Raw genomic sequence first — 26565 nt, 5'->3', positions numbered from 1 at the left:
TGTTCTCTGGCCTACATGTGGTTGGTGGTGGTTTAAATATCAAGTTACTGGTCACAGGAGATGCACTTGAGATGTTTTGAGAACTTTTAAGTGTTGAATTACAGTGGGTACTCAGTAATCTATTCAGAAATTGGCATTTCAGCATTGATATAGCAATCTGTGCCGTCAAGTCAATCTAATGGTCTTTTTATAGGCAAAAACTTATGCTGGAACCACTAATAGTATAAGTCCATGGGTATAAAGCAGGTTGTACATCATGTACACAAAGGTTAGAAGTGTATACATGCGACGGATCCTCCCGAAACACGTTCTTTAAAGAGAAACGGCTGAATCAGCCAATCAGGGACCTCGTTTCATCGCAGGTACCCGGATGTACCCGTGGGGCAATTAGCTACGTCATTGTTCACCGCCGGACACCCGCTGGAAATAAGGATGGATTTACAACGGCTATTAACGTATTCATAACAAATTCCAGGTGAGTGCGTTGTTGCTTATACGACAAAGTGGCACTTTAACTGTGCAGACCTAATATTTTGGTAGGCCTGAGCCACTCAGATTTGTTGTAGTAGCTTTACACCGGTTCTCTGTCATGTCGGAGAGAGCAGCGCAGTGAGCAGACACAGCCGCCGGTGTGGAGCCCCTCCTGTTTAAGCTAGCTAAACGTCCCGTTACTCGGGCCCAAGCTTGAAAATCAAAGTTATTTCTGCGTCGAAACAAGAAAGAGCCCCTCGACAGTAAAGTGAACCGTTATGTTACTCTCCGCCATGTCACTCAGCCTCCATCGTGTCGAGCTAGCTAGCAGCGTTAGCATCAATATTGCCGCACGAGCGCCGCCGCACGTTAATGTTAGCTCCATTCGGTAGTGTTACGTTCGCCGTTTCCATGGTGTCGATGCCTTCGCGGATCTCTCGCTGCATATCAGTCAGTCTGTTCCAGTCTTCGACGAGAAAGGTGAGCTTTTAATTGGTGCTCCGCCTCCTACGTGGGCTAACGAAGGTTTAATTCGTGTTTTATTGAGGTTTAATGGCGCTGCGTGTTACAGGCCTAGCAGCCGTCTGTTAGCCAACGTGAGCCAGTCTGCCGGAGCGGGTGGGAGGGAACAGCTGTTGTTGTAAGCGTGCTTCCGACCAGGAAATTTCCTCTTGTTGCGTTTGAACTAGTAATGTTCACTTGGTAACTTTAGGGCGGCAAAAAAATCATGTTCGTTCTCAGAAGTTGGTCGATTTTAACATATTTAAAAATAGTAGTAATTACCTTGCTAGTGTTTTCTGATGTTTGGTCTTTGTAGGAAGCCTTCGAGATGCCGACAAATGGCTATCACTTATAGTAGAGCTATGCTAATGTGGTTTTTAGATGCATGCAGAGGCTGAATGACAAATGTGTAACTCAGCCATTATTTTAACCCTACTTTTATTTTGTTCATAGCTGTTGTTAATTGATCCGTTTGATAAGTATATCAGTCAGCCAAAACTTTTCTCCCACATCGAGCCATTGTGGCCTTTTGTTTAGTCATAATAAACAATGTTAGGTATAATAATGCAACCAGAAATTTTTGCTAAGAGGTTTAGCTATTTCAGGCTGCTACCACTGGGTTTCATGACTTTGTTATATAAATAATTTGTAGTTGTTGGTCTCTTGCAGTGATGCATATCACTGAAACAGTGAAAAAAGAAAAATGCAAAACCTTTTACTTACTCTTTATTTTAACAGTTGTGACAAAGTTGTATACTTCTGTGTTTCTGCCCCTCATATAGCAATGAACAATGACCATAGTTGACAGATCTTCAGAAAAGTCTGACCACGAGTCAGTCGGGTGTAAGCGATCTCCCTTCACCAGTGGAGACTTGGGGATGGACGGCAGCTGTTCCAGCAGCTGGGCAGTGGGTCCCACCATGCCCAGTGACTCTCCGAGGCTGAAGGCTCCAGGGGGCTGCCTGGGCCCAACACCTGGGGCTGTAGTCTACAACAGTACGCCCTCTTCTGTGGACCGGCCCAAGGAGCAAGGTAGGAGCAAGAGTTTATTTAGCTGTGTTTTTATGATGCATGTGTCTTGCAAGCTGGGAGTAAACTATTTAGGATGTTGGCAGGTTTCACATATTCCATTGCATGGAGACCTGGCCTCAGCCAAATTCGGCTCTCTGCCTTTATCCATCACACAGTAGACAAAAGGAAGAGTTCCCTGACCTATGTTGTCGAGCAGTACAATTAGACATGTATTTGAGACTGATACCAAGAGTCAGTATCTTCCTTCTCATGAAGTGCTGATGAAATGCTGATGCACACTTTGATATGTCTCGTAACAAATGCAGGTTCAAAACGTGTTTTTCATGCGTGACTGTGTTCCAATAATTAAATAGTTTGTACAGAAAAAAAGACCACGTTGTTCGTTTCCATTTGCTGTTGCTGTAATTGACATAAGCCTCATACCCTTGTAAGCAAATTGTTGTCACAGTGTTGCCTGGTATTTTTATACATAAATAATACAAAGCTGCGCCAGTGAAGCTAAACTTTTTGCTAGTGTTTCTGTGTTGGAGTGTGACACAACTGATTTTGTGGGTGTTGTGTTGCTGCTTCCACTCTACTTTCATTCATCCAGTTACATAACCAAGGCAGTTTTAAGTTGAGAGCATGATCAATCACTTGAGCTTGTGACGCAATTGTTGTTCTGACATATAGAGCAGCAGTGTGACTTTATCAGAAACAAAAGAGAGCAAACTCTGTCCCCTTCAGCTTGTTTTTTAGTCTTACTAAGTAGTCAGAATCACATTACTGTATATACTGTGGCTGTTTAGATTGATAGCGATGACTGTAAGGTCATTGTGATCCTTTTACTGTGGGCCAGTATGTACTTACATAGACAATGTAGCATATGAACAGATAATTGTTGATGTCTTTGACATTGCAAATGCACTGACTCTAATTTTAGCAATGATGTTGGCTCTGTGTGCACAGTGATAAGCAGCGATGACGGCATTGACTTGCCCCAGAAGGTCCTCTTCCCTCCAGAGCGGCTCAACCTAAAGTGGACCCAGGTTCACCGCATTGGTGCAGGCCTACAGAATATGGGGAACACCTGTTTCCTCAACTCAGCCCTGCAGTGTCTCACCTACACCCCTCCGTTTGCCAACTACATGCTGACACGAGAGCACTCCAAAACATGTAAGTTTATGTTTCATGGTGTTTATTTGCACCAATAAAGTTCTTGTGCAGTAGTACAGTCGTGCAATAATTATCACATCAATCTTGGTCACTTCGTCAGTATCTATGAGCTGCTTTCTTCCCTCATTCATGTCTTACTCATCAGTCTTTTGCCCATCTGTTCCTGCTGCAGGTCACGAGCCGGGGTTCTGTATGATGTGTACCATGCAAAACCACATCATTCAGGTTTTTGCCAACTCTGGGAATGTCATTAAGCCCATTGGCGTACTCAATGAGCTCAAAAGTAAGTTTTTGTACAGTTAAAACACAATTGATCCCTTTTAAAAAATGTTTACCAGAAATGAATGACAGGAGGCGCTGTGTGGCTGTTTACCTTTTTCATTTTGGAGGGAAATTTTCTGGTGCATGCTAGTTGACTGCTGTTAGAATAATTTTTACCTTTACATCTTTGTGTAAGTCTGATATTATTTGTTAGCTTCTTATATATCTCACTGTATTGTGTGTTTTGTTTTGTTTTTTCCTCGCAGGGATTGCAAAGCACTTCCGCTATGGAAGCCAGGAGGATGCTCATGAGTTCCTGCGGTACACAGTGGATGCTATGCAAAAGTCCTGCTTACCTGGCACCAAGTAAGTGTCATCCATTTTCAAAAACCATACACATTTCAGGATAACACACAATCACGGTACTTACCCAGAAAACTTTATCATGTTTTTGGTTTTGTTAAATATTTGGTTATTTTTTACTAATGTATTCCATCCACTGAGTAGGGAAGTATTACTCGATGTATTCTGCACTGTGTTGATCCACTGAACATTCAGCAAAGGCCCTCCAGTCTAAATCTTGCATAAAAGTTGTGTGCAGATACATTTAAGTATTCATGTTTTTCAGCTGAAATATATGAAATCACTGTAGAGTCATTGCCAGATATGTATACATACAAAACCTAGATGCATTTTAAATACATAAGATGGGCAGTCCATTGTTGTTCCCAGGGGACTTTTAAAAAGGAATTTTTGGAACCTCAAGTGTAAAGTAGATTCTTACAGTACTCTGTAGTAACAGGTGGCTTCTTAACTAATTACTCTTGCTCTAATTCCTGCCTTTCTCACGCTTGCTCTTTGACCTGTAATATGCTGTGACTTTTCAGTGCAAAATAATGTAAAGTGATTCTCTGTACCAATATGGCCATAAAATATTTGTCTGTGTGTTGAATTAATAAGGTAACCAGTCGATTATGTCATTACCCTTGTTGGTTGTTTCACATCCTCGTATTTATCTTTGTGACAGATTGGACAGGCAAACGCAGGCAACCACTTTCATCCATCAAGTATTTGGCGGGTATCTAAGGTCCAGGGGTAAGCTATTAGTGTTGATTTGTTTTCTTGATTTATTTGTTTTATTTGAAGTTAAGTTGTTGTTTTTTGTTTTACAACTAATGAATAAACTGGATTTTCTTTTTCAGTTAAATGTTTAAACTGCAAAGCAGTCTCAGATACGTTTGACCCATTTCTGGATATTACTCTGGAAATTAAGGTAATTATTTACTATTCATTGTCTAGTGGTTCTGATGTCACTGTTTTACTGCTGATGTGTGGAGAATTTATTCATTTTATTTATTTATTTATTCTCCCCCCCCCCCCCCCCCTTTGCCTCTCGACACAGACAGCTCCCAGTGTCTCCAAGGCTCTGGAGCAGTTTGTCAAGCCGGAACAGCTGGATGGAGAAAATGCCTACAAATGCACTAAGTAAATTGTTTTATGGACAAAAGCAACTCATCAACAATGGCCAGTATTTGTTTAGTTTAGTTATTTGTCTGTTTGCCAGCTAACCAACAGAACATTTGTTTCTGTTAGGTGCAAAAAAATGGTCACAGCCTCAAAGAGATTTACCATCCACCGCAGCGCCAATGTGCTCACTCTCTCACTCAAACGCTTTGCAAACTTCAGTGGAGGCAAAATAACGAAGGTACCAAGACTTGAGATCTAATATCCTTGATATAGCCATAGGACAGCACCCATTATTTAGTGTTTTTATTAAGTAAATATTTGACTGCAATTTGATATTAATCAACTGTTTTTTGGTCATCAGGATGTGAAGTATCCAGAGTACTTGGACTTCCGGCCCTTCATGTCTCAGTCCCAAGGGGAGCCCCAGGTCTACGGACTGTATGCTGTGTTGGTCCACTCTGGATTCAGCTGTCATGCTGGACACTACTTCTGCTATATTAAGGTACTGGCAATGCTACAGACCACTGTTCTAATCTGTCAGGAGGCTGCTTTTGCCAAGTACACAAATTTGTCTCTCAGACACCCTGTGAACAACTCACAATAACAGTTGAATGCAGTTCCTACCACAACCCTCTCTCTGAATAGACTGAGGTCTTAACTCTGAAAATACAAACAAAAATGTTTCCAAAGGTCTTCACTGGAGTGCATGCGAGTTAACGCTTTAAATCCAATTCAGAAACTGAGAAAAGTAACTTTTTTCTGTTAAGCAAATATGTAACAACCTGCCACGTGTTCTGTTGTGTCTCCCAGGCAAGCAATGGGCAGTGGTATCAGATGAATGACTCCTCTGTGTCTGTCAGTGACATCCGGTCTGTTCTCAACCAGCAGGCCTATGTCCTTTTCTACATCAAGTGAGTAAACCATTTAAGTTATTAGTTAGGTAATAAGTGAGATTGAATTCAGAATTAACGTGTATAACATACTGTAACAGAAATGAGGATATACTATGGAATTGCCCTCTTGTGCTCTTTAATATGAACTGTCTTCCTCAAATAGCGTTGGTCATTTCAGATGTTTCCATCACTAAGGCCCCTTTCTTTTGTGTCACTAGGTCCAGTGATGTGAAGAAAACAGGGGACTACAGCCACATGAGCCATAATCCAGGCATCCCTGGTCAGTCGTCTCCACGACCGGTTGTGATACCACGCATCAACACCACTGTCCACCACAACAACATTGGCTTTATAGGTCCCCAGCTGCCACCACACATGACCAAGGTACTGCAGACTAACTTACTTATATATCACTTCTATATTTGAATGTCATTGATTTAAGATATATAGCCAGTGTTTGACTTAGACACTCACTCCTACTTTTTGTATTCTCCTCAGAGCGCTCTACACATTAATGGGAATGGTTCTCTGAGGGACTATCCCACCAACTCCAAGCCCAGCACCAGCAGCAGTGTTGTGGGAAAACCTAGCCATGGACTGGCCTCTTCTTCCATCTCCCACTCAATCAGCCGGCCCACAATGATCCCAGACCACGACAAACGCCAGAAGCTTTCATTCTTCATTGGACAAGGCAAACAGAGCCGCCCGTCCTCGTCCTCATCCTCCTACAGCCAGCCGTCCTCTGCTAGCAGCTCCTCCTCCAGCTCTTTATCCTCCTCACAGTCTACCTCAGACGTCCACTCAGACATTCGCTTTGTTCCACGTCAGCTTAACCACGTTAATGGCACGTCTTGCAGTAACGGGGATCGCCACACTGGAGGAAATGGAGCATCATTCTTGGTGCCATACAGCCAAGAGTCCTCAGAGGAATCAGACCAAGAGAACTGTGGCACTCTGGATAATGGCTGTTTTGTCAAGTCTCACCTTAATGGAAGCAACAGAACAGGAGAAGTCTTTGATAAATCTCCTCAGGCCACCAACGGAGAGTCAGGAGTGCACCACAATGGTAACGGATTAAACGGATCGACCTATGGCGTTTTGAAATCCAGTCAAAATGGACACCATCATGGACACCACAAAGTGAATGGACACAACACCACTGATAAAGTAAATGATATGCTTCATGTTTTTGCCATCTCTTGACAATGTAATGACAAGTTAATGAAGAGAAGTTTTGTGTGTTAGTTAGTAAATATGTCTTGTTTTTGTTCTTCAGATCTCTGGCAGTAATCATGGCTGTTCATCATCTGTGGCAACTGTTGCTGCTAATGGACTAGACAGTGACCATAGTCAAACAAGGTAAGATTAGCACTGTAACTCAGAGCTGGAATGTTATCACTCTGTCAACCACATGTTGGGCAGTTAAAGAAATCCTCTTTCAGCAGTGAGTTTAAAGAAATACATTTATTTCGTTGCATTTGTGTTGGGGTTTTTTTCACATTTTTACACTGTGCATTGCATTGCACCCCAAAAAGGTGATGTAAAGTCATATTTCTGTTTATGTATTTTGTTTGTTTTTCCAGCAAAGAGGCACGTAATTCTGCCTCATCCCATGCCAGTTCTTCTCAGAGTGTCCATCCTGCTGTCAATGAAAGCCAGCACCTCTCCACTCTTGACACAAGGGCTAAAACTGTGTCTGACCCCCCGCCTCAGCCTACAGCATCCTCTGCTGTCAGCTCTCCACCTTCAGCTATGGCTACTAAGACCCATTCTACATCTACATCTAGGGAATCTGCTTCCTCCTCTGCCCATCATGGCGACATCACTGCGGCCTTATCCACCCCGCCAGACTGCTCCCAAAGCACCACTGGGGCCTCTGCAGCTCCACAGAAGGTTAGCAGAGGTGGGGATGAAGCAATGAATCAACCACAGACGAGCGGTCTGTCAGTAGGGAGTGAAGAGAGTACAGATGCTAAGGAGCAACACCAGACCAAGCCCAGTTCTAGAAACAATGAAGGAAAATCTTCCCGAGACAGGGAGAGAGACAGACTGTACTCTGACTGCAGCAGAGACAGGGAGAGACACTACAGAGACAGGAGTCAGGAGCGAGAAAGTGACAGTGGTCGTCATCGTTACAGACGGGATTACCGAGAACACCGCTATCATCGCTCTTACAGGGATCGCTTGCCTCCTCACGATCGTTCCTATAGGGACTGGGAGTCTGAACGTCGTTGGGAGCGGACTCTCCACCACCCCAGGGAGCGTGATCGTGACAGATGCTCTAACCATTACCACCACTATCACCATTACCGGTCCAGAGATAACTGGGACAGAGAGCGGAGGGCACAGGAACATCCCTACCGCGAAGAGTCTCATAGTCGCTGGAGGTGGCCGGAGGAGAGTCGAGAATCCCGGGCAATGAAGGACAAGACCAATGGCAAGGAGAGGGACTATTACTCATCAAAGGAGGAGATTTCCTCGCCTGCCACAGTGCCAGAAAACTCCACCAAGTCCAAGGGCTCACCCCCTCGGGCTCGTCTCTCCATGTCTGAATCGGCTTCAAATAGGGAGGATCAGAATCACAAGAGGAGTGGTGATCCTCTGAGTAAGGAGAGGGAAGAGAGCTCCGATGCTCATCGCTCAAAAAAACACAAAAAGAGCAAAAAAAAGAAGAAGTCAAAGGATAAAGACAGACACCGCGATAGTGGGTGAGTAACACCATCACCATCTCAGTCTCCACAGTTTTGTTTTGGATAAATGTATTTGCCATTGTGCACAATTATTCAGTGTCAGACAATCACCATCAGTTGTACTGTCCTCACTGTAAACTGAATTGCATAATTTTATTTTATTTATTGTATTTATTTTAATAATTCATTGTTTTTTTTCCGAATTGTTTGTAATTTTTCAAGCAATAATAGTGAAAAAAATGCTGACCATTGCAAACTGAGTATTTTTGAGTTTGGGGTTTTTCATTGAGAAAGCAAGATATTTGACGTCACCTTGGGCTCTGAAGTTGTGATCAGCATTTTTTGATATTTTAGACTATAAAAAGCCTTTATTATTTGTCTTGAGCAGATGACAAACCCTGATACCTCAGTTAGTCTAGTCATTTGTGTCGTGGATTGAGAATAATCATGGTATGTTTTTTGCCTTCCCCCAGAAGCTCCGATGGGGATTCAGACCGAGCCACTGAAACAAAAAAGAAGAAGAAGAAAAAGAGGAGGCAGCGGGACAGCGAGACTGAACAGCACAGCCCAGGAGCAGCTCGGAGCCACAAGAACAGAAGCAGTGAGGAGAGGGAGAGCCGCAAGAGACGATACCATGACAGCAAGGGCACTAAATATGACAGTGATTTTTCTCCAGAAAAACGCCAGCGAACAGGCTACGCCGATGGCAGTAGTGACTATCCGCTGCCCTCCAACCACACCTCAACCACAAACAGTTCAACTCACCGTCATCTCAACGGTTACCCAGGTATTACAGGATTCTCACATTCAAAGTCATCTTCAAATGTCATTAAAATACAGAAATAAATGCTGTTGTGGAGTTTGAAGTGGTGATCCTGTTTTGTAGGAAACGGTTACAGCCAGACCAACGGCGACTCCCACGGTTTCTCCAGCGGCTTGAAACACTGACTCTGTGAGTGGGATCCCTTTTAATGATTATCACAGTATGCTCTAGTACAGTCAGTGCTAACAAACAGTACTCACTCTTATTATACAACCCTGCTTCCAATGAAGTTTGATAGCTGTGTAAAACATAAATAAAACAGAATGTGATCCTTTTACAGTCAATGAAATGAAAACAGTACAATGACAATATATTTAATGTTACACCTCATCAGCTTCATTGATAATGTAAATATGTGCTTATTTTGAATTTAATGCAGCAACGCATTTTAAACAAGTTGTGACAGGAGCAACAAAAGACTGGGAAAATTGTGGAACGCTCCAAAATCACCTGTTTGGATCATTCCACAGGTAAACATGTTGATTGGTAACAGGTAAAAAAGGAGCATCCTGGAAAGGCTCGGTCGTTCACAAGCAAGGATGGAGCGAGGTTCACCACTTTTTGAACACATGATTGGATAAAGGATGTAAATACATGGACCCAGAACACTTTATAAAACTGTTGTCAGTAAAGACAGTTTGCAAATGATCACATTATGTTTTTATTTACCTTTTACACAGTGTCCCAACTTTTTTGGAATTGGGGTTGCAGATGGAAATGTTTTAAGTCACAGCTCTGCAAATAGTTTATATGGAGGCCTCTTCTTTCTCGTTTCAGACACATCGACACCATTTTAACAGCAGAGGAATGACATCAACAACTTTTTGACGTGGTGCTTCTTCATTGGGAATATATTGTATTTTTACCACAACTAGTGTTTTAAAAGTTCAGAAATCTTTTTTTTTTCTTTCTTTTTAAGGCATTGATTTACTTGCCGTAATTCTCCTAGTTATGGTTAAAAAAAAAAACATTCACTTGTTGAACATTTATGATGAAAAATATTAATATATACTTGTATGAACACAAACAAAGCCTGGAGCTTAAACATCTCAACTGCTGCTCAGTGGAACTCAGGACTTGAAAACTTGTTAACATCCATCACGGATATCCACCTGCTTCAAATGAGAATGAAACAAAAGGGAAACGTGTTGCCTAAGAGGAGAACTGGAAGGCGTCACGTTGGCTGCAAGTTTAAGATGTCACCATATCTACAGAGCCGCAATGTTTTTGAGTTTTCCTTTGATCCCAGTGGGAGCGAACAAACTAATGGAGGGAGATATCCATGAATGAGACAGACGAGTGCAGTGGTGGGAACAAGGCTTCGTTGACTGATACCTCCACGTTAACCCTGGACAGACTTGAGGACATTTCCCAGCTTTTTTTTTTTTTTTTTAGTTGTTTATTTCCGTTTTGCTCTGAAGCCTAAGATTCACTCTGTCATTTTTAAACTTTTTCCACTGAAGCAGAGGTTTTTTCTCTGGATCATGCCTCTCCCACCTCTCTCACATTCTTTTTTTTTCTTTTTAAATGTTAAAAAAAGCATAAAAAATTTGTTATCATGGCTGTGGACCATTTGTGTTTGCTTTTAATGATAAATACAGTTTGTGTCTTCTAGCGTCATAAAAAAAATACTGTGAATTTAATTTTGAACTGTACTATCAGTTATTTTTATACGTAAAAATCCTGTATCAGGGTTACCAGTAGATGTTTTGTTTTGCGTTGTTTTTAGGAAAACTTGTTAATTTTGACCATATTCTCTGGATAAAAGTCAGTAATGGATATGGTTTGCTTTTCTTTTTTTTTTTCAACTTAAGACAGAGGTTGAAAAACTGCTGTTATATCTTTAGTTTAGCATGTCAGAATTTATACATTGTATAAGGTAAAAGCCTTAAAATACATTTGTTAATGTCAGAAATTGTAATTTGTTCCTGGTCTTTGACTTTGTTTACAAGCTGTGTTGAAATGAATGAAAAAGGCTGATTGAGATGACTGACGAGTTGCCAGGGATTTTTGAAAAGCTCCTGTCTGCCTTTGTATCATATACTAGGAATAGATCGATTGTATTCGAGCCTTTTGTTGAACAAACTTTCCACTAGTTAAGGTATGATGTAGATACATTAAGTGAGAATGGCAACTGATAGCACTCTTCTGTATTCGGGTTATGTTTAATATACACACTTTTGTTTTTAGCTATGAGTCATCACGGCGGCTCAGCTGACTATTTCATTCACAACGCCGTTTCATGTTTGAAATAACCAAAGACCTGGTAAGTTTAGCATGTCAAGCTCTTCTCACTGAATTCTCATGCACACAAAAAAGTGTTTTCTGATCAGCATGTGTTTTTATTCAAAGTCTTCATCAAAGTATGCACGAGCAGTTTTCCCAAACTCACATCAAGCCGTGTTTAAAACTCAGAACTCCAACTAAAACATTTGGCTGCGAGTTGGCTTTACCTGTTTGGGAAAAACAGTCCTCAGATTCCAGTTACACTCACACAGTATTTAAGGGTATTTTGAACCCGCTTATGTCCTACACACTCTTGTCCAACTCAGCATAGTGAGTTTTCCTAGCATATAACATCTTGTATTATCTGATTTGCAGTAATAACAGTGTGAGGAGGTTTCACTGCTGCACAACGTCCCTCTTCCACTATTGTAAACTGTTAGCTGTTGAACTAACAAGGTGAACGGGTATAGGCTACGGCCATTATGATTTACATGCTACATAAACACGACAAAGAAAAAAAACAGTATGTACATTATATACTATACATGCATAATGTAAATTGGGGGCTGCCTCTTTTGTTAAACAAATTAAGAAAATAAATACAAAACAAATGCACTTGAGCACAGAGGTGGATGTTCAATACATGAAATGACAAACTGTGACCACTGAACTGGATCATTACACTCAATATATGTTCAGTATTATTCCTCAACCTGCATCTATTTCTTTGCCTTCAAAGAAGAGATAAGGGAGTGTACTGTGAAAGAAAAAAAGAATATGAGCCTAACTTTAATTTTCTAGAATAAATCAGTGTGTTTGCATATACAGATACAGTCACTTGAGGGCTAACAATCAGACCAGCTGATTTATAAGCTTGAGGCTTTCTGTAGTTTCTTGATACTACAAAACATTGTTGGTGTTGGCAGTTGTCGAAGGACATGAGGTGAAGATAACAACATGTTGACTGGCATCTTGGAGTCTTGCTGGCAGACAGCAGACGACCCACCAGGTGAACTGGTCTGGATGATAGGAATGCCATATTTGTAGGATTGATACTGAGATTTCAAACCCTGCACGTGCAGGACAGCCGGTTGAGTTCCTAACGTGTCCAGCAGAGGGCAATCTCGTCACAGCCACGCCGTGCAAAGATTTCCACGTGCCTGCCCCTCTTCCTTTAGTCCATTTTTTCTCATCCAGCTTGGTAAAGATTTCCCTCTTCTCCAAGTTTCACCCAAATGGCACATCAGTGTTCAAAGTCTGCGCCGACTGAAATAAAACCTTCAAATCAACCAAGAACTGAGGCGCAGACAATCTCCGGGCGGAAATAAACTCCCATCTGTGTCTGCTGCTTGTCCTCCAGCCCTGAAAGAACAAATGGGAGGCCTTCGTGACCCCCGTAACATACACACATACACACACACACACACACACATGCACACACACAAGGACTCTGCTGTTCACAGACATGGTGGCGATGCAGGTGTGGTTGGAGGTGGACGGTCATCATTTCTTATTGGCTATCCTTCGCTTCCTGGTGGCCAGCATGTCGTAGAAAGGATCCCTGCTGATGCTTGCTCTGTGGAAAGAGGACAGGAAGGAGAGGATCATTGATCGACTGTTTCCAAATGCTCTCTAGACTACTCTGCTGTCTGCACTACTCATTTATTTGTGCGAACATGTATTTTTATTACCAGTCTAAATTTGTTGCTATATAGAGAAGAAAAACACCATAATGTGATCAATTTCTGATATTTAGAGCATTCCAGAACTATTTTGGGACGAGGTCCGGTAATTACTCAGTGTTCTAACTTGACCTTAATCTGTCATGTCTCTATCAGTCAGTGCATCTTACCCAAAATATGTCATGTCTTGTGTCTGCACTGCATTCCAGGGGATCTAGAAATATGCCCGTTTGCTTTGATTCTGAACAATCAACACCGACACATTTACAGTGATTTGTTGCACCTCTGAAACCTGTTCTTCAATCAAAATCCACTTGACGGGCAACAAATAGCTCAGGGTTTCATTATTTCTTTTATCCACAGAAAAAACAAAACCCACCAAACAACAGTAATGCAACAAAAATGTTGTCAGCTAGTCAATTTAAAGCCATCTCACAGGGGAAAATCGTCAAACAGACTGCACACAGGAAAGTGCAACAGCTATTAAATCTCAGCCCTGCATATTTTAGGAGGCGTGCAAACATAACAGCGTGCTAGTTATTAACACTTAGTACTATCGAATGTGAAAAAAGGAGGACAAAGGGAAATTTTGGACTTTGATCACAGAAAACCAGCATTTTACAGCAGATTCCTCCTTTAATGCTGTAATCTGCTGTAGCTGGATTAACCCTGCAGACCTGCCGTTTTCATCTTTGTGACAATGCATTTAGCAGCTAATCCAGGGAGGTTTAAATAGTTTATTTATCTTAAGAAGCATGTAAAACAACAGTTTAGCAGAAAAATTCCAATTCAAAATCACCAAATCTGGAGATTCGTGGTTTTCACAACACAGAAAGGGTATGATTATGTATGGAGTGTGGACTGCAGAGTACAATATTTGCTTCTGAGATGCAGTGGAGTGGAAGGGTAAAGCTGAATAAAATGGAAATACTAAAGTAAACAATAAGCATTTCGAAATTCTACAGTAGTTGAGTAAATGTACTTAGTTACTTTCCACCACTGCTGACACACCGAGGATGGGACTAACGCTGCGAAACAGAGGGCATGCTGAGACCACCCGTCTTATATGGGTGTATGTGCACAGAACGGTTACCACAAGAGCAGTTTCCAGCCTTGCAGATGAATGTGTGTCTATATGTGTGTGTGTGTGAACCTGCCGACCACAGGTCAGTCTGCCGCCCCAGCAGCTGAGTCAGGTGAGAGTGTGTTTGAGTGTCCCGCTGAGTCGGACCTGCGATCTTTATTGTTCCAACAGTGGCCGGAAGATGTGCGACTGGGCTAAAACACCAAGACTCCTGCTTCACATCAGTGCTTTTACGCTAAAAGCACTCTGAGGCCTGCAGCAGGGGTGTGAAATATGTGATGCAGACAGTGAGTCATCTGAAGGTCAATCGGCTAAAGCTCCCAAACCAAGAAAAATGACCACCTCTCTCCTGCTTCTGATCGTTTTAACTGTACGTGAAGCGGCATCACCCGAACAAGATCTCCAGTAACTTAGCCGAAAGACCCATCACTTTCATTAATGGATACACATATGTCAATGCTAAGTGGTTTTTTAATATCATTAGAGCGTGAAAGTATTGCGTAATATGATTTCTGCTGTGATATTGATCGTATTCGCCGGTGAAGCTGCAGCTATGTGGATGATAACCAGCGAGCTGATCGATGACCCGCTGGGCCCAATTTACTGCTGCACCTCCACCCTCCTTCCTGTTTAACAAGGCAACATTTGGATATGACAGTTCAGGTGTAAAGGCTGCCAGAACACTTCGAAGAGTGCGGCTGAGTAGGTGTGTGTGTGTGTTTCTTTGCTTGCTGAGCCCTAATCAAAAGGGAAGTGAGCTTATCCAGCACAGCAGAAATCACCACTGAGTGTTATCTGTGTGGAAGTGTGAGAAACGGAGTCACGTTTAGTCACTGGCGTGTGTGTGTGTGTGTGTGCATTTGTGCTGGTCGGCACATTTCTCATCAAGCTCACAGCTCTGTGTGCTGTGTGTGTGTGTGTGTGTGTGTTGGGGTCTCACAGTCAAGGTCAGACATGAGAAAGTGTCACATGGGAGCAGCCCGGCGTTGGCTAAGTGCCCTCTCAGTGTAAATGGATCCACACTAACACGACGTCTCTTACTTGATGGATTTGATCCACTCCTCCTTCTCCTCTGGCGTGGGGGCCGATATCCTGTACACTACGTGGTTGCCCTCGACGACCCGCCCGTCCGCCTCGGTCTTGCAGGCCTTGATCACCTGACCCTTGTGGTTGGGGTTGTAGAGCTCGAAGCAGTTCTGGCGAGACAAAGACAAAGTTTATGTCCCCTGTATGAATTTAAAGAAGATTAGGATGGATTTAGAGGGACGAGACAGCATCAGGAGTTGCTCCTTACAGGTTTCCTGGGCTCGTCCACCTCTCTGATACTGAGGTTCTCCAGAGGAATAATCCCACGAGGCTCTTTATCCTGGAAACACACACACACACACACACAAAGACAATACTCAGCATCACTGGGTACATGTCTCTTTAGACAGGACCAGGACAAGGCAAAATCAGTGTGTGATGAGGGCGCGGGATCCAGGACCAGGACCATCATAAAAATGTCAGTGAGTCCGGTATTTTGGGTTTTGACCAAATAGCTGCAAAACACAGCTGCTCTTTGTGTTCTAATTAGCTAATGTTAGCATGCTAACATGCTAAACTAAGACAATGTATATGGCAAACATTAAACCAACAGTTTGTTTTATTGTTGTTTGGTGTAAAATGTGTTGGAGATTTATCATCTCGTTTCACATTGCCAACATTTAACAACTTCATTCTCCACATGCGGCTGGTGCAGGACGACTCCCTCCCCAGCAGGTCTCCCATTATTCAAAGCAATTTTAAATTACGGTTTGGAACAGCTGCAAATTAGAAAACGGAAAACTAATGTCAGAAAGTTGAAGTATCTTGACTGTTATCTTAATGTACTGAGCCTGACAGAATCAAAGCAAAAATCAAGGTGGTGATAAAAGCGCCCTGGAGGTTTTTGTTCATTCTGGTCACGTAGGGGACAGCACCCGAGGGAGGCGTAACCCTACACCCTCCATCCTCCAGCGACTGCTATTCTGTCTGCGGGGCCAGATGTGAGGGGTGTCTGTGTGTGTGTGTGTGTGTGTGTGTGTGTGTGTTGGGGGGAACCTTGAGGAACAGCCCCGTGTCCTACTTGTCATCTTCCTACTAATGAGGGGGCACAGCGGGGGGAGGAAACACCCCGGGACAGCTGCTCACAGCTGGCTGTGTGTGTGTGTGTGTGTGTGTGTGTGTGTGTGTGTGTGCACCCGCTGCAGTGTATGCTGAAGGATTGGTGCATGTGTGTGCGTGTGTTTGGGGGGATGTTCTCAGAAACGGGGATGCTGGGGTGAAGCAGGGGGCGACAGGCAGCGGGTTGGGGGAGGCACTTGGCTTGCGGCTTAGCGGGGCCAGATGTGTGCCATAGACTTTGCAGATGTTTCCCATGATGCCTCATGTTAATTGCTGGAGTGGGGTTCATTTAGGTCAAAGGGGCTGCATCTGTTAAAGAGGCAGAGCCAGGAGGCAAAGACCTCTGTCTTTAACCGTGTGCATGTGTGTGTGTCTTAGTGTGTATGTGAGACACACAGATTACATGTACTTTTAATGTTTCCACTTTGTTTATAATCCTGTCACACTTTATATGTTATTTCACACAGACTAGACTGCCTAGATATTATTTATTGAGATTCTCAAAGGAAGATGTTATATTATATTTCTCTCATGTTTGTGTAGTATGTCAGCCTCGCATCAAGACCGGAGCCTTCAAAAATATTACAAAAACCATGCAAAAATCAGTGCGTAAAAACACCTCATTTTGGTTTTAAGAAGGTTTATGAGCTGGCCATTTTTTTGGCTGGGTGCAGACCCTGCTGTGATTGTCGTCGCCTGGGCAACCAGTGGATACTTCAGCCAAGCAACAGTGTCTCAGCACAAAACCCCCAATAACACTACAAACTGTTGTTGTTACAGTTAGATAGCTAGCAGTCATGTGGTATGATGCAGTCCCTCCTGACACACACGAGCGCACATCAATCTGCCGACTTACTGTTGTGTATTCAAAGTAATAGAGGCAGTTGTCGGTCAGAATGAACCACCGTCTCTTCCAAGTCTTCACCCGGCCGCCTGCGGAGACAAACACACACCGTTTGAGCTCAAGCTGAAGAGGTGACGGCGTTTTTTGTGCATGTGGAGGCTAACCTGCAGGAGACCTCAGCTCCACGTGCCACATCTGGCTCTGATCATTAGCTCTCTGCGTTATTAGGCTCAATCAGAGGCTGGATGCTCCCTCCAGCGTCCCCTCCCAGTCTCAGGAGATCGATGCCTGAGGGCTTGGCAAGCAATCCTGGGGGGGGGGGCTTGTGAAAACTATTATATTTGAAATTTGTGAAAAACTGTTCCCAGACATGTACACACCACATACTGTACATGTGACAACTAAAGCAGGAGCGGGTACAATTAAACATCTAAATGTAGGAATAATATGAGGACATCTCGCCTCCTTATAAAGAGACACAATCTCTCCATCTGCCTCTATCAGCAGATAAAAGTAGATTATTGGGATTACTGGATTTTCTGTTAATTACACCATCAGTGATGCAATGAGTAATTTACCTATGTAATCAAAAGAACATAATGCGACTGATGGCGATGTACAGTCTGCAATATGTGCACCATAATGGCGCGTTTGCTGACTTTACAGGACGAGAACAGCAGCCGTTACTGATGTAATCAATATGTAATGTTCACTTGACCCAGATTTCCGTTGTATACTGCTAGCTACGGTAAAATCCAGCATCTCCATTATGTATGAGGCATGTTTACGTTAAGTTGCAACCGCTGCATTTTACTCACTAAAATGGAATAAGCATGTACATATAGTGTCCGGTTGTTGGGAAAATATAAAATGTAAGTTTCACTCTGCTGCAGTCATGGCAGCCTGGATTGGCCGTTTATCCCTTTTAGCCATATGTTTACTTTTATCCTCCGAACCTGTCGTTTATTAAGGATTTCTGCTGCAGGACCTTCCATGTTTGCGTGTTTCTAATGCAGCTTTGCCATTCACTTGTTTATTTAAACAGTTCAGGGAGGGAGGACAAATAAATATGAGAAGGATCAAAACTTTGTGCGAGCTAAAAGTCTTGCATTACTTAATTTTCAGAATTTGTTTATTGAACATGATAAAACTGCTTCCCATTAGTGTAATTTGTTGAGTGACTTTGAGGTCCTCACATGCAGAACAGGCACAGTACTGCACACTGACTGGTCAGCTATCTCATCTAAATGTGCATTAAATGGGATGTTTGTCATCTTATGTGCTTAGTAGAATTTGAATTTGACCATTTTACAATGTGAATACATGACCAGCAGAGGTGCTGTGTGTGTGACGCCTCTGCAGAAAGGAGGCCTTCCGGAAAATACTGAAAGAATGTCTGAATAACCGAATCTTATGACATGCTGTTCACACTGGATGATGATGGATTCAGGCATAACAGCAGGCTCAGGCCCAGTTAACAGTGTGGTGTGATGAGAGTTCAGCCTCACAGCAGTGCCACAATACGTCATATTGAACTACCTGACAGGCCAGCAGAGTTCAAGCTGAAATAAAATCCTTTCTCATTAAGCAGGGACTCCTCTGATGCAGCTAAAATGAATTCACTAGTGGGAAAAAACTGGACTTGAAATGATGTGGCAAGTGCAGCTGGCGGGATAGAGAGCAGGGGAGAAAGAAAAGAGGGGTCCGCACAGGACGAGGAGAAGCAGCAGCGTGAGGTGCAGAGGCCTGTAGGACAGCGACAGAGGGAGAAGAATGGAAATGGGCTTTATTTCACTGCATGAGCAGCCACGCAGTGGTCGGTGCGCATTCCCACAGCGCAGACTCCGGCAGCCCATTCACTGAAGCTCAAGCATGACTGTGTGTTCTGGCAGACGTCGTCACAGGAGCTGCATGACGCACAGGGCGGTCTCTAACGGTACAGAGCATGGGGTGACCTGTTCAGCTGACCTCTGCTTTGTTTCAGGGAATCCACGAGGAAGTGAGCGCAATTAATGTCAGAGCAGCACACGTTATTGCTACTAAAGCATGCAGCAGTTTCATTTTGAAGAGTTTGATGCAGTCGTTTGGTTGAGTTGCTAAAGTTTTAAAGGTTGTCATATGAAAGTTTCAAATAAAGCTTTAAATCTTCTCGCTGAAAGTTAGCAGAGAAGATCGACACCACTCTCACATGTGCACTATTGCACTTTGCACTATTCTTTTAAACAATAATTAAAATCAGCTGTTTGATCAATATGAAAGTGAACTCAAAGGTAAAAGCACCCTTAATCTCCACTGCACTGTAATACTGCACGCACTGCAACTACAGTAAATACAGTTGGTCAGAGTAAAATGCTCACCGTACATCTTGCCTCTAAAGAATCGGTTTAAATAACTTTAATGAATGTGCACTTGTTTCAAACTCGCCTTGTCACTAATGATTATAATCTAACATTACAGGAGCTAAAAGCACTTTGCTTATCTGCTCATGGCAATGACGCACATGACTTTTCCTTCTTTATCCTGTCATCATGCTACATTTGTGTTAAGAGAGGCGGGATAATAGTGGCACCGTGCTTTGATGAGGTGAGCAATCTTCTATCTTCTATGGGTTAAGGAGAAGTATTGCTCTGCATATCCACCAACCAGGACGGGCCCTGTGCATCGTGCAGCCTCCTCCAGAGCCACAAGAGAAATGCAGCCAATCCCCATGCAGAATGAGAGAGATCACTGACCTCCAACTCGCTTTGCCTTGGAATGAAATAACCACAAATCACCTCACGATGCTGTTCTTACTTGCCCAATAACGCTCTGATTGAATGAGCCAATTAAATGAGGCGGCTAGCGTGTTCAGGGGCCCCGGTGTGCTAAGGAGAAGATGGCAGCCAATGCCAGTATGAGGGCACGCTGTGATGAACCGGGAGGATGGAGGAAGGAGTGTTACCTACCTCCTAATACAGAGATTTAAGAAGGAACAGCCATCACAGAACAGAATGAAAGAACAGAACAAAAGGTGAAAAGGGTGAAAGGTTAGAGAGAGGGAGCGAGGGAACAAAAACCAAGATTTCCGAGAGACACGACAAGCACAAAAATCCCCATGCCAGAGAGAATCACAACGAGGAGCATGCTCCGAGTGAGAGGAGAGGAAGGAAAGAAGAGACGATACGAAGAGGAGAGGTCACGAGATGAAGGACGAAGAGAGAGAGGACACTCCTGATAACCTTATTTAGCACCATGTTGAAGGTGGGCAGCTTTGGGACAAAAATGGCGCCTGATGGCCAGAAATCACGAGCTAACTCAAATTTGGCTTTGTCGTGCTAATGTTGCTGAGTGTGTATTGTTCACACTGCCAATGCCAATGTTGCTGATGCACGTTCTGTCCTCCAGTGTTAATGCAAATCTGTGCCTTGAGCTAAATGTTGACATAGGCATGCTAACATGCTCACAGTGACAATGCTAACTTGTTGGTGTTCTGCAGGCCCAGGCTCAATCAGCAGCAAGAACAGGTAAAAAAAACAAAAAACTGCAGGAATTAGCATCTGATTAGATGAGAAAGAGGTACAGCTACAGACAATCCTGAAAACTAAGCCACATCTCTCTTTACGAAGCAGTTTATTCTCAGGCAGAGCAGTGCTACCGAACTGGATCACGTGACGCAGCTATTGGCAGCTTTCTTTAACTTATCAATGTACTTGGTGAGAAAACGCATTGATCGCAGCAGTTCCTCTGAAATGAAATGATTTTGATTAAAACACTGGAGTGACTGGGCCCGTAATTGCTGGAAAACATGTTTAAAAGCTAAATGGTGAGCTTTCAAAGGCGGAATTGCTCACATCTGTGAGCACGTACCCTGCATCATTTCCTGTTACAGACTGAATGTTAAATTCTGCTGAAATGAACAATTTCTAAGTAAGTAGTATAATCATCAATTCTCAGCCATTATTGCCCAAGAGCTGTCGACCTCCAGTATGGCCTGAAAGCCCGTCATAAACAAGTCAGACACAAACAAACACTGATCACCAGGGAAGTGAAGGATACTTCTCCTCAAACTGACACTGAGGCTCTCCTGACATAAATCAACATAATCAGGGTCACTTTTGTGACTCCAAATGCACATACCGAGCTTTAAGAGCCAGCCCTCTCTGTCGGGGTTGAAGAACGTGTGCGTCAGATCGTTCCCATCATCCTCTGGGATTTTGAAGGGCTCGTTTTTGATGCTGTCGTAAAGGTTCTGCAGGCGGGGGAGGAAAACTATTAATCAGAAAGGTAAACAGTGGAGGAAATGCCTCTTTCGTTTGGAGTAGGTGTGACAGAGCACAGCACAGAGGAACCCTCACCCTGAGAAGCTCCTCTGGCAGATCTCCTCCTTCATTGATGCCTCTGTTCATGGAGATGAAGCGCTCCACGGGGGGCTTATCTCTGACGTTAGGGTTGTGTAGGCTGGTGTTCAGCATGATGATAGCGAATGAGAGCACGTAGCAGGTATCTGAAAGCATCAATAAGGGAACCAAATGTGTTACAAGAGTGTATATCCTGCCATAGAGAACCCATTTATACCTGGTGTTAAGATGCAATCTGTATTTGGATCTATGCAGCTATACGTCTACAGTAGTTATCATATGAAGAATGCATGTTACCACCAGGTCTAAAGGAGATCAGAGAGTTCTACAAAGTACTCATGTAATGCAAAACACTGCATAGATGGAACAAACAATAACAGAAAAAGACACAATCACCATAACCAAAGAGTTTGTAGCTTGTGCGGTGTAACATTTTCAGGTTTCAATACATATAACAGGTTATCGTCAGCGTATGGTGACACTTTGCGTTCATTATGACCTTTGTTTCTTTTCATTCCTTCCTACAGATACTGCTGTTGTAAATAAGCTGTTACAGATAGCAAAGGGCATCGGGAAGTGAGCTGTAATTCTTCTAAATGCAGATGTACACATAAAATTTGCTTAAAGGCATTTTCTCTGTGGCTGAGAAAGATACAAGAATGTATTTTCATAGTGAAAAGCATGGTTTAGTCTGTTTCTCTTTTACCAGCACATCACTTTTAGACTCAGACAAGCCAGTTTTTTAAACAATTAAAATACTGAATTAGTACTGCATTTGAAAAATGTGTGTGGTATGAGTGAAAAAAAAAAGTAAAGGGGGGAGACGGGGCTTTAACCTCTCTGCTGCGTGTTAATGTTCAGGAACACGGGCCACTGGCTGCCTGTAAATGAATCATTCATTCCCCTCTGTCTGTCTCCTCTCACTGACACACTTTGGTCCTGGCTGTCCTGCACTGCCTATTGTCTGCCCGCTGACACACATTCTCTATGAAAAATAGAGGAGATTTACGCACAGCGTGTCCTATGGGAGAGAGGTGCTGGTGACTGCCAGAGGAATGTCAGTGTAATCAAAAAATGATGAGCGTGATGAAGCACTGACAGGAACGGGTGGCTCATTCCTCTGGTAATTAAAGATCCCTGATCATTTTATGTTTTTTTATGGGCTCAGTGAGCGGTTACTGCGACACACATGGTTCTAAGCTGCCGTTCCGTCTTGCACCCACAACTGCTGCGCACACAAACATGTGTGCCAGCCTGTGTGCAGATTGTGCGTGAGACATTATGGGGCCACTGGAAAAAATATTTAATTAACACTGTTAGAGCTCTGAGAAAATTGCACCATGTGGGTATGAACAGTGACAAGGCAGAAATCAGTATCTGAAAAACATCGGAAAGAGTCACAAGTCGTGTCATGTAAGGCTTTCCTGCATATTGCCCAGTGTGTCGCTTTACCACCATTCATTATTACATTTTATTTAACAGCAGTCAAAGTTGCTAATTCCATGTCTGAGCATGCAGTCGGGGAACAAACTCAGAGTATCCTTCTATGAGATCACATGCACCCTCAACAATCTTGCGCACGACAGGATACTCTCTTTACCTCTTTACTTATTTACAGACTGTTGTGCTTGTAGGCTTTGTTTATCACAAGACCATGTATCACTCAGCCAGGTTGAGTCTTCCTGAATAATGGATGCCCCTTGTTTGTTGCTGGTTGTTTACTCTGAACTCATCTGCAGTGAACTGTGATCTGTATTTACTGTGATGTGGTTAATCCTCATTGAGCTGCAGTTACAGTAACTCTTATGGCTTAATGACTGGAATGCATTAAAAAACAGGCCATCACCGAATGCATCCCAGACCCTCGGGCAGTACTTATGTTGGCACATTAGGCTTCGCTGCTTGTCAGCGCATTGACTTTGTCCAACAAATTGAATTTCTCACTTGGCTCACATAGACAACCTGACTATTGTAAGAGAAAAAATCTGCACTGAGTAAACACTGTGGTAACTGAGACTTCATGAAAACTGGAGAAGTCTTAACAGCTAGCTAAAAGTAGAAGACACATAGAAATAGACAGCTATAAGTAGATAAGTAAGTGTTGGCTAAAAGTGCTTATCTTAAAGTAATAAATAGATGAAAGGTATGTTAAACGGTTAGCTAAAATAATTAAATAAATGGTATAGATCGCTAGAGTAATGCTATTGAATAGCCAAATGAAATGGATAAATAGCTGTAATGGATGTGATGGATAAAAAGTTGCAATAGTTATAATAATGGACAAATTATGGAAATATCTGTAGGCAATGGATAATAAACAGTTAGCAAAAAGTAATTGCCACATGGCTGAAACATCTGGGTTTTGCCTTAAAGTGGTACTAGTGCGAACACAAACTTGACCAAACTGACATAAATGTTGAATTTTTAGTTGTTTGAGAAAAATACTGCTACAATAACCACTTTTATATAATTAATAGTGTTATATAACATCCATTTTGACACCTATTGAAATAAAGATGACAGGTGATGTCGATGAAGGGGCACTGGGGCATATTTGAGAGGGCTGTGGGGGTCTGTATGGTTGGGAACCACTGGTGTACATGACAGTAGTCTGCTTATTGTCTGACCTGTCGACTGGAAGACTCCGGGGTTGCACTGGCAGTACCGTGAGGCAAACGCCTCCATCATACGGTCGATCTTCTGGGCTTCACCCGGCAAGCGGAAACTCCACAGGAACTGCCTACAATTGGAGGGAAAAGAGGGGCATTTAATTTGTGAGTCAGGACGTCCTTGTCGTAACTATCGTAACTCTTTTCTGCACGCTGTCCTTCTGCTGACCGTAGTGCTTGGACGAGGTTGAGGTCTGCGAATTCATGCAGCTCCACAAAAGCCTGCAGCACCTTGATGTTGAAGTCATCCCTGGTGGAAGAAAAGAAAGTGAGAAAAATCCGATCTCAAAGAGCACAAGAACAAGAAGATCATCCAGGAGACATTAAAACACCTCAGAGAAGATTTAAGATAACCCTGAACACAATGTGGACCCTGAAGACAGGGTGGGGGAAACCATATTTCCTCCATGAAAGCATTTCTCAACCTGAATTCCTGTTTCTCAGCATTCCTGACGTGTTTGTGTCCTTATTCACACCGGGCACTGAGCGTGGAGTCTGGAAGCAATTTAAACAGCTGGCCAATGCTGAGTGTTTCTCCACCCTGAGGGGGGGAAACGGTGCGACTGACAGATGAAAAACAGCTAAAACCAAACCCACACAGGCTCCTTTTTGTCAGAGGCTTGTTTGACCGTCGGAGGGCTTTTGGAGGAAAAGTCAACAGCTGCTCTCCGGCTGCGGTCGCAGCCTCTCTGATCCTGTTTGTTGTACATCAGGGTCCGCGATCCTGATCCTGTATTGTCTTTGTGGTGTGTATTGTTCAAAATGAAACCAGGAATTTTTCAGACTTAGTGTTTTGTGTTTTTTGTGGAGAGACGCAGTGGAAAGACTGAGGAGAGTACAAAGAGTGTCGGCTTACACGAAACAAACAACAAACTTGTATTGCAATAACATTCTTGGATTATTTGGACGATGACTGGGGGCTTTTCTTCTCCACCGAGTGTTTGTGACCATATTGTACACTATACTGGCATCTGCAGCCAAATCAAATCAATCTTATTCTATGAGGATTTTATATAAGATTATTGCTATAGCTCTATTTATTACAAAGACACCTGAATGTGGCCTTCTGCTTGTAAAAATGAAATAAAAAATAGCACATAGGTGTCTCAGTGAGTGTATTGTATGTGTCAAACAAAGCAATAAAAAGGTCTGATGGCGTAAATTAAGAGGCAATCACCGTCTCAGCCTGCATCAATCTCCTGCTATCTACCCTCCTTCGAGCTATTCCTTTCTTCCACTGCGACTCTGTTTCCCCTTTCTTCACCTCCCTCTCTGCTCAGCATGTAATCATAGGTTCCTGCTCCTTGCATAAGCTCAATTAGTGATAATTACTAAGTATAAACCCTCAGCCTGTATTTAGTGTGATTTCCACTGGGTAGGTGGCCTCTTTGATGATCCACCGTGAATAAAGCCTATTGCCAACAAGAGGAGTCCTCAGTGTCCCCCTCCCCAACTGTCAGCATCACTCACAGTGTTGTGTGTGTGTGTGTTTCATTGTTTCTGACACTGTGCATCTGTCTACTGATGCACAATCATCACCTGTTCTCCAGTAAGATAATAATGACAGCTGATGATGTGATTTCCTGCATGGAAATAGTTAAGAGAGCTGAATTTAAAGTTAAAGTTTTAGTTATAGCTTTTCTTGTATGTCCGCTTAAAAACATCAGCACCAGAAATCCTGCATTTAATCAAGCTCTTGTTTTACTACACAAGTATGGTCTTTAACGTTTTTTTCCGGCAGAAAGCAAAATCACATTTAACATGGCTTGTTCCCGCAGAGAAAATAGCGGGTTTGTGACCGACGCAAAACACCAGTTGCCTTCAGTTGAATCAGTGTGTGCAGTGCAGGCGGCCAAACACGCAGATTCTTTCACCGCCTCCTCTTATTTCCTCCGCGGTATTTTCTCCTGTGACATTTGTGGCGCTAATCGCTGTTGCTTTTTTCTGCTCTGCGCTTCTCAAAGATCACCTGTCAATCAAAGGGTGAAGCTCACCCGCAATGCTTTTTGTTTTTTAGATTTTCCTGTTGAGAAATTTTAGATTTTTTACCCAGATCTCTACACTCCCTCTACATTCAAAACAAAGTCAAGCTAGAGTGATAAATCGATCAATATTTGTCAGCTCACATGGCTTATTACAGATATTGATACTGATATTGGTACTGGACGCAAAAATCTCAGTGTTGGACGGGCTGTGAAACAAAGCACCATCACTGCTGCCACAATATAACATACATCACTTACTGTTCAAATAATTTTAATGTTAAAAAGCTAAAGGTACAGCAT

At 42.9% G+C, this 26565-nt stretch overlaps 2 protein-coding genes across 2 annotated transcripts in view; one reads left to right on the top strand and one right to left on the bottom strand.

Moving 5' to 3' along the window:
- Positions 1 to 407: 407 nt before the first annotated feature.
- On the top strand, positions 408 to 12213 carry usp42 (ubiquitin specific peptidase 42). Its single transcript, XM_041962018.1, has 18 exons — positions 408 to 475; positions 1755 to 2004; positions 2953 to 3159; positions 3332 to 3442; positions 3687 to 3786; positions 4448 to 4515; positions 4623 to 4693; positions 4823 to 4905; positions 5014 to 5125; positions 5249 to 5389; positions 5698 to 5798; positions 5999 to 6164; positions 6279 to 6947; positions 7057 to 7139; positions 7364 to 8488; positions 8944 to 9257; positions 9357 to 9422; positions 10071 to 12213. The coding sequence occupies exons 2-17, from the start codon at positions 1764 to 1766 to the stop codon at positions 9416 to 9418; spliced, it is 3654 nt and encodes a 1217-aa protein (XP_041817952.1). The 5' UTR covers positions 408 to 475; positions 1755 to 1763; the 3' UTR covers positions 9419 to 9422; positions 10071 to 12213.
- LOC121624410 (cytohesin-3-like) overlaps positions 11429 to 26565 on the bottom strand; it is a 31174-nt gene continuing 16037 nt past the window's right edge. Inside the window, exons 6-13 of the mRNA XM_041962020.1 lie at positions 24450 to 24530; positions 24239 to 24351; positions 21609 to 21757; positions 21391 to 21502; positions 17287 to 17363; positions 15580 to 15651; positions 15327 to 15481; positions 11429 to 13095 (exon numbers count right to left, since the gene is read on the bottom strand). Coding sequence (XP_041817954.1) covers positions 13023 to 13095; positions 15327 to 15481; positions 15580 to 15651; positions 17287 to 17363; positions 21391 to 21502; positions 21609 to 21757; positions 24239 to 24351; positions 24450 to 24530 — 832 coding nt within the window. The 3' untranslated portion in view covers positions 11429 to 13022. The remainder of the gene's footprint in view (positions 13096 to 15326; positions 15482 to 15579; positions 15652 to 17286; positions 17364 to 21390; positions 21503 to 21608; positions 21758 to 24238; positions 24352 to 24449; positions 24531 to 26565) is intronic.

Source organism: Chelmon rostratus, chromosome 21 (genome assembly GCF_017976325.1).
Source record: "Chelmon rostratus isolate fCheRos1 chromosome 21, fCheRos1.pri, whole genome shotgun sequence".
NCBI classification, from domain to species: domain Eukaryota; kingdom Metazoa; phylum Chordata; class Actinopteri; order Chaetodontiformes; family Chaetodontidae; genus Chelmon; species Chelmon rostratus.
This window is presented reverse-complemented; position numbering and strand designations above follow the sequence as displayed.